Raw genomic sequence first — 16,933 nt, 5'->3', positions numbered from 1 at the left:
CTTATTTATACTTTATTCATGTGTAGGATCATATGGTTAGCGAAAGTATACGGGGCGATCAATTTGTACAATAAATCAGTCACACAATTAAAATAATAGATTAAACCTCATGGTGAACTACATTGACAACTTGAGAGGCATAAGTTAGAGCATTTACACCAATGTATTTGTTGTGGTTTTTGGAATAGTAAAAACTACGTGTGTAGTTTTTGCACATATAGGAGATGAATTTTTGGTATATTTTTCTCATGTAAGTGCAAAATTTTTGTAGGGTTCACGGATTGAGAAATAAAAGCAAACCATAATGCTTTTCTTCGCGTGTTGGAGACGCAGGCGCCCAGCTGAACACATACAATGCACACGCCCGTTGCGCGCTGGCGTGTCTGCTGGTCTAATTTTTTTTAGCGTCAAACTTCCTTATTTTCTTTTTTCTTTTTCCTTATTCTCTCTCTCTCCTCTCTCTCCTAATGGCACTTCTAAAACTATGTAAAGTGCATAGTTGATGATAATGCTCTTAAAATGTTGTCTAATGCAAGTGATCATCTTGGTCACACATTTTGGTTACACGTGATCAATAAAAAATGTTAAAATACTAACTTTTTAAAAATGTTTTTTAAACTTACTATTTGAATTATTGAGCTGGTTAGATATCTTATAACCCATCAAGTCTCAGGTAAAAATATTCACTTTTCACCAAAAAATAAAAAAAATCCCATGTTTGGTCACTCGTACCATTTTCTATTTTAAGAATATTACCTATATATGGCATTGAAACTTTTCCAGTAATTATTATGGCTATATTATATTGACTCTGTAACGGAAACCAAATTGGATGCTAATCAAATCTCCCTCGTCTTTGGACTTCGGCGAATGATTATCATCCCTGTCTGTCATTTTCCAGATTCTCGCACCAATTTTCTTCGTATTCCTCAAATGCATAGCCTTTTTTCAAAGCCGTCCTGTAAGAAAAACTGATTGTGTTGAGGTGAGCGGGACGATGCGGGGTTCCATTGCGAATTTGAAGAAGAATCTGAATAGAATCGCTCTTGATATTCACGACGACGATGACGATGATGCCGCCGCACTTTCACTGTATAGAAATTCAGGTGACAGAGCCCAAAATTCATCAGTAACGCCCGCCGATCGTAGGATTTCTCGAAATCTCTCTCCTTCCAAGTCGACCACGCATCGGCATTCGCCCATCGCCAATGGCTTCGATTCTTCATACGAGAACGAGGTACTAGAAGTTAGTTGGAGCATTGGAGAGTCATGGTTCACGTGTTTTTACTTATTGGATTGTTGTCATGGACGTTGTTGATGATGTGGTCTGCAAATTTGTTTGGAGCGTTGTCTTTTTTAGAAGGCGGACTTAATTACCTAAAGCATTCAGCTTATTCCATCATTCTCAACACAGTTCCAAAACCAGTAGAATCAAATTGTAAAAACAATGCTAGCTTTTCTAATCAGACTTCAGATACTAAGATATTACTATCAGTTAATGCATTTGGTTGGTGAAAGTTGCTTCTTGTAGCATGAATTCTCTCTGCTCTTCAGATACTGGTCTTTATGTGCTTTAGTCTGATGTTTTAATGCTCCAGTTATAGTGAAATATGGGGACCCTAGCTCACATCTTTTCATATTAGTTACTTTGTGCTTTTGAAGGCAAATATGAATGCTTGATACCGCTTACAGTTTCTCTTTATTTTTTTTGCTTTTGGGATGGGGAAAGCTGTCAAAACCTAATGCTTAACAAGAAATATTTATTTGCAAATTGAATATTTTATTGGGTTGATAGTTTAACTTGGAAATGGTGTAATTTTAATGGCAGAGGACTTTTCTTACTATCTTTTCTCCTTGCATTTGTGCTTATTTGCCAATTGGCTAAGCATTCTTTCACTCTCTATTGTAGATTTTAAAAAACAAAGCAGACATCAAAAGACTCCAACATTCTGAGGCTGAAGTTAAGGAATTGTCAGTTGACTATGATGCATTGTTAAAGGAGAAAGAGGTAATCGTCTCTCCGAACTTCATGTGAGAATGCACTTTGAAGGGTTTCATTTTCTAAAGGCAAATATTTTCTTCCTTCTCTTTTGACATTATTATCTTTCTCTTTATCGTCAAAAGTAATTTACTGCATTTTAAAACTTGGAGGTCTACACTTTCCACGATGAGATGTCAAGGTTGAATGAAGAAACTATATCATCGATACCAAATTTAGAAACAAGTATTGTGTTGAATGCATCAAGAAACGTTCTCAATGTATGCTTTTAGTTATTTTATTCTTCTCATTTTCTTTAATTAATTTGCTTTGTATGTACTTTGTTTAAATATTTCAATTTGGTTATCTAGCCATCCATTATCTATAACAACTATAGCGGCTTGCTATCACTTATCACCACCCTTCTGCCTTGATAATTTGTTAATGCTGGGCTGTTGTAGACTTGTAGTGTTCTATAATATGAATTTGCTAGCCTGATATGCTATTTGAATTTTGAAGTTATTTCCAAATACTGTGTTAGGAAATTTGCTGATGGTACATGCATTTGTACAGGAGAATAGTTGTCAATCTTCTGGTCAACAACATAAACCTATAGTGAAAAGTTACTCCATAGGAAGCCCTACGAACATTCTGGATTCTCCCGGTCATGATGTGATCAACAATGAAACTCTTTGGTGCAGTGAGAATGTAATAGCTACTTCCTATTCCTTAGTGTAGAATGAAGCTATGTTGTTTCTATTGTTTTCTATTCCTTATTACACAAATGTTTATCCTCAAGGAGTATGTCACTTGTCCTATTATAGTTAATTTGACAAGATACATTAATGATCTAGGAGCTAGTGGACTTTATGGAAGGGAAAAATAGATTGCTCGTTTCTACACAAGCAGTTTATGAGTTGCGATTACAAAAATTAACGATGGAGCTTGATAAAAAATGCAGAAAGCTGGCAATTCTTGAAAACAAATTACAAGGTATTTCCATACTGATTAACATTACTCCTGACATTTCATTGGTGTTTCTAGATACTATTTAACTTGGGTGATACTTTCATTCTTAGAGGAGCAAAAGCTGAATGCTTCTTTTGAACAGGAGCTGAACTCTTTAAAAGTTGGCAATGATAATGTAAGTTCTGACACGGTGCTTCGCATGATTGATGAATGTTGCTACTTTCTGACATTTAGATTTTTTTTTAACTTTTCCACACTTTCTTTCACTATGTTCCTGTTTCAGATGACTTTAGAGTTGAAAAGAATTCATGATGAGCCGAATCAGAAAACATCAGAAATCCAGCAGTTGCAAATGGAGCTTCACACAAGAGATAATGAAGAAACAAATGAACTGACGGCAACAAATTTGAGAAGAGTAATAGTGAGACTGCAGAATGAAAACAGCAATCTTAAGGTTAATGAAAACAGAATTTTATTTTTACTTTTTTTTGTGCTTTGGTGTTCATAAGTACTCTAAAATTGGTAAAATGCTTTATCACCAACCTTTTCTACATCCTCTCTTTGTTGCAGACTGAGAAAGAAAAATTGGAGGCTGCCTTGATAGCATCCCAACTTTCACCTGGCCAGACAAGTCTACCTGATGGTAATGAGGTTGGTTGCTCAAGCTTTAGATATAACCATAGTAAGATGACACAGAATCCCCACCCCCCAAAACACAATATTCTTTAACAATTTTATTATTGTCTAATGAAGCCTTCTTCAATCCAATTATGTAAATTTGCTTCTATCTAGACAAAGTCACCACCAGTATTTCCCAAGCAAGAAGAAATGGAGAAATCATTGCAAAAACTTGAAAATGATTTGAATGAAATGTGCAAAGAGAGGGACAAAGCACTGCAAGAACTTAATCGTCTTAAGCAGCACCTGCTAGAGAAGGTCATTTCTCCCTCTTCTTCTTTGTTTGCTGGGGGTGGGGGTTTTCAATTACATGGTATAAATTGACTTATCACCAGGCTTGTGTAGTAGCTGTGGCATATATTTTATTTACAAGCATTTTGATATCTTACCAAAAAATCTGATTAGACATTTACATGCCTGAAACTTTAGTACATCTTTCGCGATTATAGGACAACACTTCTCTCCTTGTATGAGTATCACTTTTTATCTCCATAAATCTGGTTTTCTTGGTGCTTTTAATTACTCCAAAGAGAAATGAAGATAGTTTTTATTGCTTTCATGTTTCCAGGAATCTGAAGAATCAGAGAAAATGGATGAGGATGGCAAGCTTATTGAACAACTACAACAAAATAATGAATACCTAAGAGCTCAAGTATTGCACTTAGAGACAGCTGTTAAGCAGTCAGCTACAAGTCAAGAAGAAGTTAAGAGTTCTATTGATAATGAATTGAAGAAGTCAAAGGAAACAATTGATGAGCTGAATGGAAAACTGGCAAGTCGTTTGAGTGTTATAGAAGCTAAGAACATTGAAATCCTTAACCTGCAAACTGCATTAGGACAGTACTATGCAGAACTTGAAGCTAAGGTAAATATGATTTTTATTTATTCCACTTTAGGTGACCAAGTTGAGTTTTGTGACATAGAGCAGGAGCTGGCCAAGAGTGATAGGGTTTAAGAGTGTAAGAATTTGTTATGATATATGCATTCAAACATTCTTAAATTCTCAAAAATGGTTGGGGTTTTACAGCATTGTTACTTTTCTGTACTCAGGAACGTCTTGGAGAAAAACTGACTACAGCGAAGGAAGAATTGACTAGAATTTCCGGGCTTTTGAAGGTCCATACCGTATCCCAATTGCTTCATTTTATTGCTTGTATTCATTTTTCTATAACAAAGAATTATGTACACCCTTTCTGTATGGTGATTTTCAAAAACCAGCTATGGACTACAGAACTTGTGCTTCTTGGAATTTGTGGTTAATTTGGGTTCTCTTTTCTGATACTTTGATCATGAGATTTCCAATGCTATTTATTTTCAGGATTCTCATCAACAGTCAGAAACATTGAAAAGGGAGAAGGTTGAAGTATTGGCTAAGCTTTCAGATGCGGAGAGGAGATTATCTGACAGGAAGAGCAGAGTGAAGAAGCTTGAGCATGACAATGATAAACTAAGCCGTGCTCTTGAGCAGAGCATGACCAGATTGAATAGGATGTCATTGGATTCAGACAATTATGTTGACAGGTTAGTTCTTTGAACTTCCTTAACGTTATTGCCTCTCTGACATGGTGCCACTGAATCTTCAATTAATTACAGTTGAGTTCAGTTAGTAATTATACAACTACGTTTTGCTAGTTTCTCCAATATTGTTTTTCAATTTCAGCATCTCCGTTTTACTCAATGCAGGCGAATTGTGATCAAGTTATTGGTGACTTACTTCCAGCGAAACAACAGCAAAGAGGTATGGGCATTTAAACGAGTATCAGTGTTCCCATTAACTGTTTGCGGAATATGCCATAGCCAATGCACGTTTTTTACAATGCACGTGCTACATTGTCTTAGGTTCTGGATCTTTTGGCCCGCATGCTTGGATTTTCTGATGAAGAGAAGCAAATAATAGGGATTGCTCAACAAGGATCAGGTAAAGGCGTTATTCGGGGGGTCTTGGGTCTCCCTGGCAGATTAGTAGGAGGCATCTTTGGCGGAGGCTCAACCACTTCTAATATGACTCCCAATACTCAGGTGCATACATGTCTGATTTTCATTTTCAAGACGCAACATCTATTTAAACTGATAGTGTGATGACACACATTTATATATCATATGCTCAACAAGCACTGTATGACTTTCTCTATCCAGTCATTTGTAGATCTGTGGGTTGATTTTCTTCTTAAAGAGACTGAAGAAAGAGAGAGAAGGGAGGCAGCTGAAGAATACAAGGGAGATGAACAAGGTGAGGATGTTTCTGCTACCATGGAACATAGACCAAATACTTCCGCTACGTCCTTATCTTCATTACAAATAGATCCTCCGGAACACTCGGATTCAGAGTTCTCAACTGTACCTCTCACCTCTCCTGCCACATTTTCTAGACTGCCAAGCCATTGACCAAAATTTTTATGTTTTCTTTTCTCTTTTTTGGATCGACATAGTAATATGCAAGTCTTTTTTGTTCTACTTTCCTTCTGAATGAGAACCATGCCACTGTGTTGGTGGGTAAGTTCTGTTCAGCACAACTCTGAGCTCTGAAGTGTTCGGAGTTCGGACAGCAGCATCAAGTTGCAGATATTCAGAGTGAACAAAGCATTTACAACAGAATGACGAAGATTATATGTATATTGGCAAAACACCTACTTTTAATAAGCACTGAAACGGTACTAGTACAAACGCTGAAGCTAATTCAGCAATCATCCAATTCCATCCATATCAAGAACCCAAAAACAAGTCAAGTCATGGAATCATACACAAATACAATAAAACTCCAACACAGCTTTCAAAGCCCACAGCCATTGCGATGTCATCTGCTCACGCCATCTTCTTGTCCTTCAATGGCCCTCGAGGAATTTTACTCAAAACTTTTGCATCAAACACTGCATATTGCTTCTTGATCTCCACCATTGCTTTCTCGGCAATTGGATCAATTTTGTCCTCATACTTCTCATAAATGACTGGAACAGTATGCAGTAGTACAAATACTGTTTCATTGAAAGGGAAGTCATTAGTACATGCTCAATAATATATGCCATAAATTCAAGATAATTTAGCACAATTGGTTGCCCTTACTTATGTAGAACAACGTCAAAAAATTGCACCAACTGCCAACAATTGAGAGGACCCATAGACCAGCAATTACCTAAAGAAAATGGAAGAAAATGTGAGATAGAAGGTTATTACCAATTGAAGAAATGAAAATAACAATTCAACAAGTTAACCACTGAATGAGAAAACTAGCACAACAGTCAGATATTCCACATCACAATCTATTAAAGCATTATCAGCAAAGTGCTGTTTGAAATTCTTAAAAATGCATTTTAAATTTTTGAAATTGGCTTTCTTTTATATTCTGAATCAGTGTTCATTGATATCCTAAACATTGTTGCTAAATGGACAGTACAACCAAAGCTAATGAGATAAAATCATTTTAGTTTTGTACCACCCTGCAGCAGGTAGGAAAGTAAGAAAGCCCAAGCGGACACAAAACAGCAATTTAGGTATCAGGATTACAGAGACTTACAGCAAGAAACATCTTGAGATCTCTTCCAGATGCAATTTCTCTCAGCAAAGCCAAACCACGGTGGATTTCAATTCTCAGGGCAGCAGCAACCTGAAGGAAGGGATCCTCTGGAATGTGAACTTCTGGGATGCGGGGAGGAGACCTGTCAAAATAATCATCTACATATTTAGTATAGAGTGAAGTCCACCTAATTTTGAATCATGTAAAGAAGTAGAGGCCCACTTGTTGATGAAGGATGATGCATTGGACCACAAGAATGAGATTGCAAGAGCAATTATCAAAACATGGCAGACTAGTGTCAGTAGGTGGTACTCGAGCAATTCAAACAGAACCCAGACAGCAGTAGCTCCACCAAGCACTCCACCAGATATCTTCTTGTTCCTCCACAAAAACACATCAGCAGCTGCACCAATTAGGCAGGAAAACCAGCTCAGAATTTGAATGAATAGCAAACAATTCAATCATATCTGTATGCCATTTCCAAAAACTCAAACTTCCAACAGTTCGCATTCAATAATACATCCATTAGGAACCAAAAACAGAAAATTAATCAGTCTCACAAACTTCAATGACATTCTTACCTGAGCCAAGGGAATAGATACATTTTTTTAGCAATTAGAGCATGGTTTTCTCTTCTCATCAGTCATCAACAGTTAGACAGCTATACAATCACATTTGCAAATCTACCTAACTCTTGAATTCAGATACTCTAGAGCTCTGAGCTTTGCACAACTTCAAGGCAGGTAGTACACATAAAGAAACTAAAACATTCCATAAAGCAGCAAAGTTACAAGCAGAGCTCAAGAAAGCAATCACGTCAAATAGAACTGCAAGCCACTACTCAAGCAATATAAAATAGGTACAGATCTAGCTACATAGTTTAAGAATCTTAAAACCCTAAACCCCTAAACCACTCGATCTCATCTTACACCACCATACCGAGATTAGATTTGAAAAACACCTACTGAAGTACTGAACACTGCAAATATAACAACATATAAATATAATATTCAAATTAATCGTAGCAGAAAAGACGGATCAGACGATTGTTAAACCCTCTAAATCCCTAATATAAGTTATCAACTAGCAACAAATTCATAAAAAATCAAAATTAAAACTATGCAAAATAGAGTGTATATGTATGCATATAAACAGTGCGAGTCGGTGTCGGTATAAACATACGTTTGCCTCCACCGAAAACCTTGTGCACAGGTTTTTCTCGGCCGAAAAGCCGCCAAATCTTAGCCTTTACGGACGACGGCGACACATCAGCCTTCGGATGCTCTTTCTCAGATTCAGAATCAGAGGAAGACGAGCTGTCAGCCCGGTGAATCTTCTCAGCTATCTTCTCCATCAAGGATTCTTCGTGATGATCCGGATGTTCCGCGTGCTCCGCCATTTCCGATTAGGAGCTCCGATCCAATTTGCAAAAAGCACCCGAAATTCGATTGAGAAACTGGATGCAACGGAGAGTGTAAATTGATCTCCCGAATATAAGCTCGCTTTGTATATATACTGCGGGATGAATCGGACGATTCAAACCTGCGGGCGGGTTCGGGTCACACCGCTTTTCTTAAATTACCTGTCAATAGGTTGTACATTTCCTATATTTTTGAAATTTCTTAACGAAGGAGTTTACACTTTTCTTAAGCATTAATCTAATGAACTTTTTTCTTACTCATCAAGAATTGTTTTTATATTCATATTTGTTATAACAACAATGTCAACTTTTAATCTTTCCTTTGATTCCGTCCTCATACAATTGTTAATAAACTAATAAGTTCATATAACATTTTTAATTACTAATAAGTGGATTGTCTTTTTTTTTTTTTTTAAATACAAGTGGATTGTTAATATAATTATAAAATCAAACTTATTTTGAAATGAGAGTGAGTGTAATATAATTTTTATACTTAACAAATTTTGAATTTAATTTTTATTAATATTAAAACTTTTCACATAAAATATATAATGACTTAATACTCAAAATTGTCATCGACTATAGTGTTTTTTCTCAATTTTGTCCTAAACAACTTTGGTGACTTAATATAGTCCCAGACTTTTGTGTTTCGCTCAATTTAGTCCTCTGTTTGTTATTCCGTCAAATTGGTGTTAAATAAAGGAACAATTCAATAATATCAATATTGGTCTCTCTTTACTTTCAACCTGCGAAGTGAGAAATCTCTCTTTCTTACACGAATTACACCCAGAGTTACTCTCAGACCTACGAATCAAATTTTATGTGCGCCCTTTAGAAGTGATTCTGGGAGTAATTCGTAAAAAAAAAGAGGGATTTCGCACTTCACATGTCTATGAATAAAGAGATGCCAATATTAAAATTACTGAATTGTCTATTTATTTAACAACAAATGGACGGAATAACAAATGTGGGACTAAATTGAGCAAAAATACAAAAGTCTGGGACGAAATTGAGTAAAAACACAAAACTCTAGGACTACATTAAGTCACCAAAGTCGTTTAGGACAAAATTGAGAAAAACCACTATAGTAGAAGATGATTTTGGGTATTAACTCAATATATAATTTATGAATTATTATACAGGAGTTTGAATTAAAAAAGAATTCTGGTTAAGTGAGAATATTAAATATGGGAGTAGGAAGTATTTGGAAGGAGAAACTAATGTTTGCACTTTCACGACAAGAATTTAGGGATCAGACTCAAAGTGAACAGATACATTGTGTGCATTGACATTTGATTGTATCTATGAGTTATTGAATCACTGTAATTTGCATCTTTTTAAATGTCTTGTGGGTTTGGACATGGAAGTCCTTGTGATTGTGATTCAAAATCTATATATCTATATATCTATATATCTATATATCTATATATATATATAAAAGTAAAATCCTCCTAGCCAAATTTTCCCCCCAAAACTTAGAGGCATTTTTGTAATATCAAATATTTAGACAAATATGGCATTTTAATAATATTAAAGATTTTACCTTTCTTGAGATCTCTTACCATTTTATAATTTCAATACTAAACCCTTTTGATCTCATCCATTGTGTATAAATACACCTTATATGACCATACACAACCCCAACTAAGGTTAATTATTTTATTGATTTTTGCTAATCATCCTGTGATCTTCCACAGTTGAGGTTGATACGTGATTTGCACTGGTGAGGTTTTCATTATCTTAGTTTCTTTAATTTTTTTTTCTTTTTGGGTTTTGTTTTGTTTTTATTCTTTTGTATTTTCTGATTTTTAAACAACAAAATTGGTTCGTAAGAAAAAATGTTGATATATTCTTTTCTTTTTTTTGTCTATTTTTGTAGAGAAGATACGGATCTAGAAAGATTGATCGGGAAGCAATAGACTTCTAATCATCCTGTGATCTTCCACAGTTGAGGTTGATACGTGATTTGCACTGGTGAGGTTTTCATCATCTTAGTTTCTTTTATTTTTTCTTCTTTTTGGGTTTTGTTTTGTTTTTATTTTTTTGTATTTTTTGATTTTTAAACAACAAAAGTGGTTCGTAAGAAAAAATGTTGATATATTCTTTTTTTTTTTGGTCTATTTTTGTGGAGAAGATACTATACGGATCTAGAAAGATTGACCGGGAAGCAATAGACTTCTAATCATCATGTGATCTTCCACAGTTGAGGTTGATACGTGATTTACATTGGTGAGGTTTTCATCATCTTAGTTTCTTTTATTTTTTTTCTTCTTTTTGGGTTTTGTTTTGTTTTTATTTTTTTGTATTTTATGGTTTTTAAACAACAAAAGTGGTTCATAAGAAAAAATGTTGATATATATATATATATATATATATATATATATATATATATATATATATATATATATATATATATATATATATTTTTTTTTTTTTTTTTTTTTGTCTTTTTTTTTTTGTGGAGAAGATACAGATCTAGAAAGATTGATCGGGAAGCAAAAGAGTTCCTTGCTCATCAAGATGATAAAGTTTTGTGATCGAGGGACGAATTATGTGTATATGTAAATATATATAGACTTATAGAGGGAACCATACTAAGAATACAATAAAAACCAAAATGAAATTAAAAGCATTTTTTAGTTGTCAATATATCAAAGCATTGGACTTTGTTTCGATTCAATTTCTCCGTTTTTAAAGTGTACATTTTTTGTAATAAGAGAGTAGTTTGTCTTTCCCTTCAAGACGTTTTTCTTGCCATTTAAATTTTTTGTTTTTAGGAAAAAAATGATTAAGTACTGTGGCTTTTTGTTTTTCAATAGAGTATTATTTTGATTTTATTCGTCATTTGACATTCCTTGATATAAAATCACTTTACTAATGTAAAATAATGTTATTGACTTACCATATTTGCTTCGATATGTTAAGCCATTTAAAATTTAATACGGAGTAAAATTTATAATTGTAATACTTCCTTAATAATATTGAATAAATATTAATCATATGTTTAGATTTAATAATATATTATATTAAAAGAATTATTTATTAATTTAATATAGTGATGGTTAATACGGGTAAACCATATATAAGCAATATTTTACCTTAAGAATATTATACCTTAATTATAAAAATTCTACCTAATAATTTTAGTATTAAAAGTCATACAATAATTACCATAAACAATGTTTAATAATTGCCAAATTCTATTATGCAATAAAAATTACTATTATAAAATTTTTTGTAATATGGACACATTATTTTTATTTAATTATTTCGATTTAATAATATTATATCTTATGTATAAAAATTCAAATAATACTTTTAGTACTATTGAATATTGATTGACTAACAATTATTTTAATTATTAAGACAATTAATGGATATTTTGATTTAAAAAGTTTTCAAATATATGAATTATACATAATAGCATTGAATCAATTAGTAAGACAATCATATTAGGTAATCTAATAAATAACTTACTTTTTAAATTATATCTCTATCTTTAATCTTTAATACATAGACTATGGTTATCAAGTATAGATAGACAAGTATATACATAGACTATGGTTATCAATATAAAATTAAAAGTATATATATATATATATATATATATATATATATATATATATATATATATATATATATATATATATATATATATATATATATATATATATATATAATGGATAATATTATTAGTACAAAATAAGTTATACTTACCTTAATAATTAATTATTAATATTATTACCTAATAATTATATATTGTTACCTTTTTCGGTGTAATTATTATGGTAATTTATATACATATATATTTTTATACTTAATGTATAATATATTGGTATGAAAAAAATTATACTTATCTTAATATATAATTAATTTTTAATATAATTTCCTTATTTTTATTAAAGATAATTATTTTTAATAATTTTTCTTTCATTATTTTGTGTGATTATTATGGTAATGTATTTAAATTTTGGAAGAGATTATTACAAATATTATAATTAATATAAGTAATATAATTAATGAAATTATTATGGTAATTGTCACAATATTTGGTAATTATAATTAATATAATTAAAGAAATTGAGAAATATAAGATTTCTTCCCTAGAAATATTTGTGACAATTTAGTTAAATTACAATTAATAAAATATGAAATATAATTAAAGAAATAAAATTATTAAATTAACAAAACATGAATATTTCTAATCATACATACACTTATGCACTATAATAATCATGCAAAATTTAAATGCAACTTTTTAAATTTTTAAATGTAATTTTTTAATTATAAATCTATCAATATAAATTATAATTAATGAAATTATATTATAGAATTTTCCTATTTTCATTTTAATAAATATTATGTGTATATAAAATGAATTATACAATCATATAAGGAAATGCGTCGGATTAGAGTTTAAATTTATTCATACAAATTTTAGAATTTACATTTTTTTTATAAAACTAATCAAATGTTAATGTTAATAATAATAATAATAAGAATTTTAAAATCAGAATTATAAATTAAGTATTAGGGTAATAATTAATCTATATATATTATATATTATATATTATTATTATTATTATTATTATTATTATTATATAAAAACAAAATCATCCCTTTTCAAAAAAAAAACAAAAAAAACAAAAAACAAAATCATCCAATTTCATTTTCCCGCCCAAACTTTTGTAGTAAAGCTTATTTGGTAAGTAAATGTCTAATGAAAATTAAAAAAAATCTATTAATTGGTAATATTGCATAATTGGTAACATTATGTATGATATTATATTCTATAATATAATAATATAATTGATAATATTATTGTTCAAGTATAATAAAAATCCTATGTAATAATATAATAATAAAAAATAAAAATAAAATTAAAATAATAACAATAACAATAACAATAATAATAATAATAATAATAACAATAACAACAAATTTAATAATCCAAACAAAACTATATACAAAATAAATTTAAATTTAAAAAAAAAAAAAAAAAAAAAAAAAAAAGAAGAAGACAAAGGTGGCTTCCCTTTGTAAATGATGTGGGATCATTTTGATTCCACATTGAAAATGTTTGGAAATATGAGCTCTTAAACTCCTCTATATAAGAGGGACATTTACAAACATATAATTGCTTGCCCATTAATATGGGCAAGTATTGAGAAGTCCAAAGACTTTTTTATTTTTATTTTTTTATTTTTTTTATTTTAGTACTATTAACCTGACAAATTATGCTGTGGATATGTGTCCACCTTGCAATGTAGACACAGTTCAAAAATTGTTCATAATTATTAATATATAATTCAAAAAGTTATGAACATATAGTTCTATAATTATGAACATAGTGTTGTGAACATAATTATGAACATATAGTTATGTAATCATTAATATAGAGATTCAATAATTGTGAATATGAAGTTAAAAATTATGCATATATATCTTTATAATTATGAACATATAGTTCAGTAACTATGAATTTAGAGTTCTGTAATTATAAATATAGAGTTCAATACGTACTTATGAATATGAAGTTCAAAAATTATGAATATATAGCTTTATAATAATGAACATATAGTTTAGTAATTATAAACATAGAACTGTGTCCACCTTGCAAGGTGGACACGGTTCCACAACATAACTATTCGATTGACCCTGTAACATGTAAATTTTCTCAAAACCTATTGAAACCCAACGTGTCAAAAGGCTCTTATTTAAGAAACCTTATCTTAATGGCTTCTTATTTTAGTTTTTTTTTTAAAAAAAAAATTTTTAAATTTATTAGGGGGTTTGAGAAAGATTAACCCAAAATGTATATGAGTTGTTTTAGTTTTTAGCAGTTTGGAGCAAATTGCTAAGTTATTAAATAATATTTTTGGTGTTTTGATTAAATATAAAATGTTAAACAGACGAATTTATTAAAAATTTGACGAATTTACCAAATAATCAGATTACAACAACAACAACAACAATAATAATAATAATCCCAAAAAAAAAAAAAAAAACTATATACAAAATAAAATTAAAATTAACCAAAAAAAAAAAAAAAAAAAAAACAAAGGCAAGCCACCGGCACCCTTTGTAAATGATGTGGGATCATTTTGATCCCACATTTAAAATGTTTGAAAAGAGAGAGCTCATCTATATAAGAGGAGCAATGAGACTCTTATAAACATAATTGCTTGCCCATCAATGTGGTCAAGTATTGAGAAGTCAAAAGGTTCTTATTTAAGAAGCTTTAACTTTGTCTTCTTATTTTAGTTTTTATTTATTTATTATTAGTAGGGGTTGTGGAAGATTAACCCAAAATGTATGTGTTGTATTAGTTTTTAGCTGTTTGGAGCAAATTATTAAGTTATTATATAATATATTTTGATTTTGATATTTTGATGTTTTGATTAAAGTTAAAATGTTAAAATGACGAATTTATTATAATTTTTGCAAATTTATCAATAATCAAATTACAAATAATAATAATAATAATAATAATAATAATAATAATAATAATAATAATAATAATAATAATAATAATAATAATAATAATAATAATAATAATAATAATAATAATAATCCAAACAAAACAATATACAAAATAAAATTAAATTTAAAATTAAAAATAATAAGAAGAAGACAAAAGGGATCCACGGGCTCCATTTGTAAATAATGCTAGATCATTTTGATCCCACATTGAAAATGTTTGGAAATAGGAGTTCTTGAGCTCCTCTTACAAACATAATTGTTTGACCATCAATGTGGGCAAGTATTGAGAAGTCCAAATGCTCATGTTTTATTTTTGAGTACTATTGACCCGACAAATTATGATGTGAAACTATGTCCACCTTGCATGGTAGACACGGTTCCAAAATTGTTCATAATTATGAATATATAGTTCTATAATTATGAACATATAATTATGTAATTATGAATATAGAGATTCAATAATTGTGAATATGAAGTTCAAAAATTATGAATATATAACTTTATAATTATGAACATATAATTAAGTAATTATGAACATATAGTTTTGTAATTGTGAATATAGAGTTCAATAATTATGAATATAAAGTTCAAAGATTATGAATATATAGCTTTATAATTATGAACATATAATTCAGTAATTATTAACATAGAATTGTGTCCACCTTGCAAGGTGGACACGGTTCCACAGCATAACTATTCGATTGACCTGTTACATATAATATATGTTCACCTATTGAAGCCCAACGAGTCAAAAGACTCTTATTTAATAAACCTTATCTTAGTGGCTTCTTATTTTAGTTTTCTTTTATAAAATTTATTAGGGGGTTTGGGAAAGATTAACCAAAAATGTAGATGTATTGGTTTAGTTTTTAGCAGTTTGGAGCAAATTGCTAAGTTATTAAATAATATGTTTGGTGTTTTGATTAAATATAAAATGTTAAACATTTGAATTTGTTAAAATTTTGTCAAATTTGCCAAATAATCAAATTACAACAACACCACGACGACGACGACGACAACAACAACAACAACAACAACAACAACAACAATAATAATAATAATAATAATAATAATAATAATAATAATAATAATAATAATAATCCAAATAAAATTAAAATTAACCAAAAAAAAAAAAAAAAAGACAAAGGGGAGCCCGTCCCTTTGTAAATGATATGAGATTATTTTGATCTCACATTGAAAATGTTTGAAAAGATAAGCTCTTTAACTCCTCTATATAAGAGGTACAAACATAATTGTTTGTCCATCAATGTCGCAAGTATTGAGAAGTTAAAAGGTTCTTATTTAAGAAACCTTAGATTTGTCTTCTTATTTTAGTTTTTATTTATTTATTCATTATTTATTATTTATTAATTATTAGTGGGTTGGGAAAGATTAACCCAAAATGTATGTATTGTTTTAGTTTCTAGCAGTTTAGAGCAAATTATTAAGTTATTAAATAATATTTTTGGTGTTTTGATTAAAGATAAATTGTTAAAATGACGAATTTGTTAAAATTTTGGTGAATTTTTCAAAATTGTCAATAATAATAATAATAATAATAATAATAATAATAATAATAATAATAATAATAATAATAATAATCATAATCATCATCATCATCATCATCATCATCATCATCATCATCATCATCATCATCATAATCATCCAAACAAAACGATATACAAAATAAAATTAAAATTAGAAAAAAATAAGAAGAATGATGTGGGATCATTTTAATCTCACATTGAAAATGTTTGGAAAAATGAGCTCTTGAAAATGTTTACAAACATAATTGCTTGCCATCAATGTGGGCAAGGAGTGAGAAGTCCAAAGTTTTTTTTTTTTTTTTTTTTTTTTTGGTTTCCTTTTTGTTTAGAAGTAAATGAATATTAAA

General features: G+C 30.1%; 2 protein-coding genes across 4 annotated transcripts; one reads left to right on the top strand and one right to left on the bottom strand.

The window, feature by feature from the left end:
* Nucleotides 1-844: 844 nt before the first annotated feature.
* Nucleotides 845-6,127, top strand: LOC109185156 (golgin candidate 4-like). Of its 3 annotated transcripts, none has more exons than XM_019335145.1 (14): nt 845-1,237; nt 1,910-2,008; nt 2,552-2,686; nt 2,833-2,971; nt 3,058-3,122; nt 3,231-3,401; nt 3,518-3,598; nt 3,740-3,883; nt 4,194-4,490; nt 4,676-4,741; nt 4,944-5,146; nt 5,309-5,363; nt 5,465-5,644; nt 5,772-6,127. In XM_019335145.1, exons 1-14 carry the CDS (start codon nt 998-1,000, stop codon nt 5,925-5,927), a joined length of 2,031 nt encoding a protein of 676 aa, XP_019190690.1. In that variant the 5' UTR covers nt 845-997; the 3' UTR covers nt 5,928-6,127. The 3 variants fall into 3 exon arrangements, with proteins under 3 accessions (XP_019190690.1, XP_019190682.1, XP_019190698.1); XM_019335137.1 differs by having other exon boundaries at nt 5,762-6,079; XM_019335153.1 differs by lacking the exons at nt 845-1,237; nt 1,910-2,008 and adding an exon at nt 2,040-2,259 and having other exon boundaries at nt 5,762-6,079.
* A 39-nt stretch (nt 6,128-6,166) lies between these two features.
* On the bottom strand, nt 6,167-8,698 carry LOC109185187 (reticulon-like protein B1). Its single transcript, XM_019335171.1, has 5 exons — nt 8,319-8,698; nt 7,359-7,539; nt 7,137-7,278; nt 6,686-6,755; nt 6,167-6,597 (listed from the first exon to the last, which is right to left on the bottom strand). Exons 1-5 carry the CDS (start codon nt 8,533-8,535, stop codon nt 6,428-6,430), a joined length of 780 nt encoding a protein of 259 aa, XP_019190716.1. The 5' UTR covers nt 8,536-8,698; the 3' UTR covers nt 6,167-6,427.
* Between the last annotated feature and the right edge of the window lie 8,235 nt (nt 8,699-16,933).

Source organism: Ipomoea nil, unplaced genomic scaffold (genome assembly GCF_001879475.1).
Source record: "Ipomoea nil cultivar Tokyo-kokei standard unplaced genomic scaffold, Asagao_1.1 scaffold0188, whole genome shotgun sequence".
NCBI classification, from domain to species: domain Eukaryota; kingdom Viridiplantae; phylum Streptophyta; class Magnoliopsida; order Solanales; family Convolvulaceae; genus Ipomoea; species Ipomoea nil.
This window is presented reverse-complemented; position numbering and strand designations above follow the sequence as displayed.

Excerpts from the sequence above, each read along its gene's own strand:
- LOC109185187 (XM_019335171.1), bottom strand. The coding sequence starts at position 8,535 with ATGGCGGAGCACGCGGAACATCCGGATCATCACGAAGAATCCTTGATG. Across the intron at positions 7,540-8,318 it reads GGTTTTCGGTGGAGGCAAAC|CTGCTGATGTGTTTTTGTGG; the intron begins GTATGTTTATAC and ends TAATTGGTGCAG. Across the intron at positions 6,598-6,685 it reads TTTGACGTTGTTCTACATAA|TATTTGTACTACTGCATACT; the intron begins GTAAGGGCAACC and ends TCAATGAAACAG.
- LOC109185156 (XM_019335137.1), top strand. The coding sequence starts at position 998 with ATGCGGGGTTCCATTGCGAATTTGAAGAAGAATCTGAATAGAATCGCT. Across the intron at positions 2,687-2,832 it reads CTCTTTGGTGCAGTGAGAAT|GAGCTAGTGGACTTTATGGA; the intron begins GTAATAGCTACT and ends TTAATGATCTAG. Across the intron at positions 5,147-5,308 it reads TCAGACAATTATGTTGACAG|GCGAATTGTGATCAAGTTAT; the intron begins GTTAGTTCTTTG and ends TACTCAATGCAG.